Source organism: Lepidothrix coronata, unplaced genomic scaffold (genome assembly GCF_001604755.1).
Source record: "Lepidothrix coronata isolate B3197 unplaced genomic scaffold, Lepidothrix_coronata-1.0 Scaffold413, whole genome shotgun sequence".
NCBI classification, from domain to species: domain Eukaryota; kingdom Metazoa; phylum Chordata; class Aves; order Passeriformes; family Pipridae; genus Lepidothrix; species Lepidothrix coronata.
The window spans coordinates 1-3,299 of record NW_016690593.1 but is presented as its reverse complement, the minus strand read 5'-3'; the positions used below and the strand labels follow the sequence as shown (position 1 = coordinate 3,299).

The 3,299-nt window shown below is 62.1% G+C and overlaps 1 protein-coding gene across 1 annotated transcript in view; it reads left to right on the top strand.

The window, feature by feature from the left end:
- The window catches only part of AMPD2 (adenosine monophosphate deaminase 2), a 20,848-nt gene extending 17,690 nt beyond the window's left edge, over window positions 1-3,158 (top strand). The window contains exons 12-14 of the mRNA XM_017839434.1: window positions 577-796; window positions 1,215-1,325; window positions 1,463-3,158. Of these exons, the coding sequence (XP_017694923.1) occupies window positions 577-796; window positions 1,215-1,325; window positions 1,463-1,672 (541 nt within the window). The 3' untranslated portion in view covers window positions 1,673-3,158. The remainder of the gene's footprint in view (window positions 1-576; window positions 797-1,214; window positions 1,326-1,462) is intronic.
- Window positions 3,159-3,299: the final 141 nt, after the last annotated feature.

Here is a 3,299-nt window from a genome sequence, read left to right as displayed (position 1 = left end):
TTCCCAAAAGAGTGCTCAGCCATTGGAATGGGCTGCCCAGAGAGGGGGTGGATTCTCCATCCCTGGAGGTGTTTAAGCACAGACTGGATGTGGCATCAGTGCCATGGGCTGGGAACCACAGTGGGGTTGGATCAAGGGTTGGAGTGGATGATCTCGGAGGTCTTTCCTGACCCAGCTGGTTCTCTGATTCCCTGATTTTCTTTCACATCAGACAGTTACCTTCTCACACTTTGTGTTCCTGAGTTTTGGTTTCTCTGTCTCTCCAGGGCAGGAGGTTTCAGCAGGGCCGTCCTGCCTGGGACGTGCACCTGGACCCGAATAATGAGATATATTGGAGTTAAAACAAGAGAGAGGGCCCAGAACCCCTGGAAAGGCTCCAGTGGGGCAGTTCTGAGGGTGGTACCGGGGGCAAGAGTGGTTTTTGGGTTGGACGTACCCACTAGATACGGAAATCAGTTAAAGACATAAAAGTGTGCGAGGTCTGTGTGTGGGTTTGAGCCTTTGTGCTCCCTGCACCTGAAAGCTTTCCTTGAAGAGCTGCTCTCTCCCTTGTCTGGACTAACACCATCTGGGGAGTTTTTTCTCCCGTTTTGGGCGCCCCCCTGACCTGTGTGCCCCCCAGGCCCCCGTGCTGCAGTACCTGTACTACCTGGCCCAGATCGGCATCGCCATGTCCCCCCTGAGCAACAACAGCCTGTTCCTGAGCTACCACCGCAACCCCCTCCCCGAGTACCTGTCCCGGGGCCTCATGGTGTCCCTGTCCACCGATGACCCCCTGCAGTTCCACTTCACCAAGGTGGGCCTTTGGGGAGGGGGGCACCGACCACAGACACCCCCGGGGTGGGCACGGGGGGGGCAGCCCCAGGGGGCTGAGGGGGCCGGGGGGGAGGAGGTGGAACCCCCATCTGGGCGGGTGGGAGGGAGTTGAGGGGGGTCTGTGGGTGGGATCTGGGGGGTGTCTGGGGGATGTCCTTGGGTGGGTGGAGCTGAGGATTGTCCGTGGGGTGTCCCTGGGTGGTCTCCGAGGGTCCCTGGGTGGTCCCTGAGGGGTCTCTGAGGATCCCTGGAATGTCCCTGGGCTATCTCTGAGGGGTCTCTGAGTGTGGAAGCTCAACTCCTGTGGGGTGACCCTGGGTGGTCTCTGAGGGGTCTCTGAGGGTCCCTGGGGTGTCCCTGGGTGGTCTCTGAGGGGTCTCTGAGGGTCCCTGTTGCAGGAGCCCCTGATGGAGGAGTACAGCATCGCCACCCAGGTGTGGAAGCTCAGCTCCTGTGACATGTGTGAGCTGGCCCGGAACAGCGTCCTCATGAGCGGCTTCTCCCACAAGGTGATGCCCTTTCCTGCGTCCCCCTTCCCGAGTCCCACATTCCCATCCTCCATCTCTCCATCCCCATCCCCTCCCCATGCCCCCATTCCCCCTCCCGTGGTGCCAGGCCCCCCCTGACCCTGTGGGTGCCCCCTCAGGTGAAGAGTTACTGGCTGGGCCCCAACTACCAGCGGGAGGGCCCGGAGGGGAACGACATCCGCCGGACCAACGTGCCCGACATCCGCGTGGGATATCGCTTCGAGACGCTGTGCCAGGAGCTCACCCTGCTCACACAGGCGCTGCAGGGGGCCGAGCTGGAGCCCATCCAGGAGGAGGGGGGCATCACCATCGCCCTGGGCACGCACTGAGACCCCCCAGAGACCCCCAGGACCCCGCGGGACCGCCCGACACCCCCAGTAGCCCCCGACCCGCGGGCACTGCAGGGGGCAGAGCTGGAGCCCACCCAGGGGGAGGGGGGCATCACCACCACCCTGGACACACGCTGAGACCCCAGAGACCCCCCAGGGCCCCCCGACATCCCTGATGCCCCCAGGGCTCTGCCAGTGTCCCCCCACCTACAGGTGCTGAGCTGGAGCCCACCCGGGGGAGGGGGCATCACCATCACCCTGGGTACCCCCTGAGACCCCCAGAGACCCCCATGAACCCCCCCCCACGAGACCACCAATCCCCCCAGGGCTCCGGTGCCATCCCCCCCACCCGCTCCCACCGCTGTCCCGGTGCCGCCGAGGGGGACACGGTTTGTTGGGTCCTTGTCATTTCTGTCTGGTTTGGGGCATTTTTGGGGTCTTGTTTTGTCATTTTTGGGGTCTTTTTTGGGTCTTTTTCTGTTTTTTTTAACTGGTGTTTCTTTGCTGGGTTGGGCCCTGCCAGGTTTGGTGGCACCAGGTTTGGTGGCACCAGGAGGTGACGTGGGGACAGTTTGTTGGATCCTCTCCATTCCATCTCGTTTTGGTCATTTTGGAGGGCTTTTTTTGGTCTTTTTTTTGTCTTTTCCTGCCTTTTACAACCAGTGTGTACTCCCTGGGTTTGGTGGCACCAGGAGGTGACACAGGGACAGAGTTTGTTGGGTCTTCTCCATTTCGTTTGGTTTAGGTCATTTTTGGGGGCTTTTTTGGTCATACTCTGGTTTTTAACAGGTGTTTCCTCACTGGGTTGGGTTGGGCCCTGCCAGGTTTGGTGGCACCAGGGGACACAGTTTGTTGGGTCCTCTTTGTTTTGTCTCATTTTGGCCTTGTTTTGATCCTTCTTTGGCCTTTTCCTGCCTTTTTTAACCGGTGTCTCCTCGCTGGGTTGGGCCTTGGTGGCACCAGCAGGTGACACAGGGGGGTCCTGCCTTCACCCCCATGGTGGGGACACAGTGACAGGTCAGGGGTCCCTGCTGGGGGTGTGGGGGCAGCGTGGGGGTCCCAGCCCACCCCCCCAGCTCCTGGCCCTCCTTGACCCCCCCACCCTCTCTCCGTCCACTCTCCCCCCCAGGGGACGTGGGGACAAGCCCAGGGGGCTCCTCGGGGACCCCAACATGGGGTCTCTGCCCCTTCCCACGGGGGGACATGTCGGGGGGGACATGGGGGGTGGTGCTGGGGGGGGATCCCTCCTCACCCTCCCGGGGCTGAAGGCAAAGGGGACACGGTGACCTGTCCCTGGGCCCCCTTTTCCCAGGATTTGTGGCCCGGATGAGGCTTCTCCCGTCCCTGTGGGGGCATCACCCCCCCATCCCTGCGACCCCCAGTCCGGCCCCCCCCGCAGCCGCAGCTGCTCCCGGGAAAACCTGAAAACCAACCAAAAACGGTTCAACCCAAACAAAACCCGTTCAGCCCAACCCCCGCCCCCAGCATGGAAAATAAAGTATTTAAGTACAACGCTGGAATTTCACTGGGGGGGAGGCAGGAACTGGGCGAGGGGCTGAGGGACGGGGGGGGAGGGCTGTGTCCCCTCGGGGGGTGGGTTTGGGGGTCCCCGAGGCCAGGGGGGGTC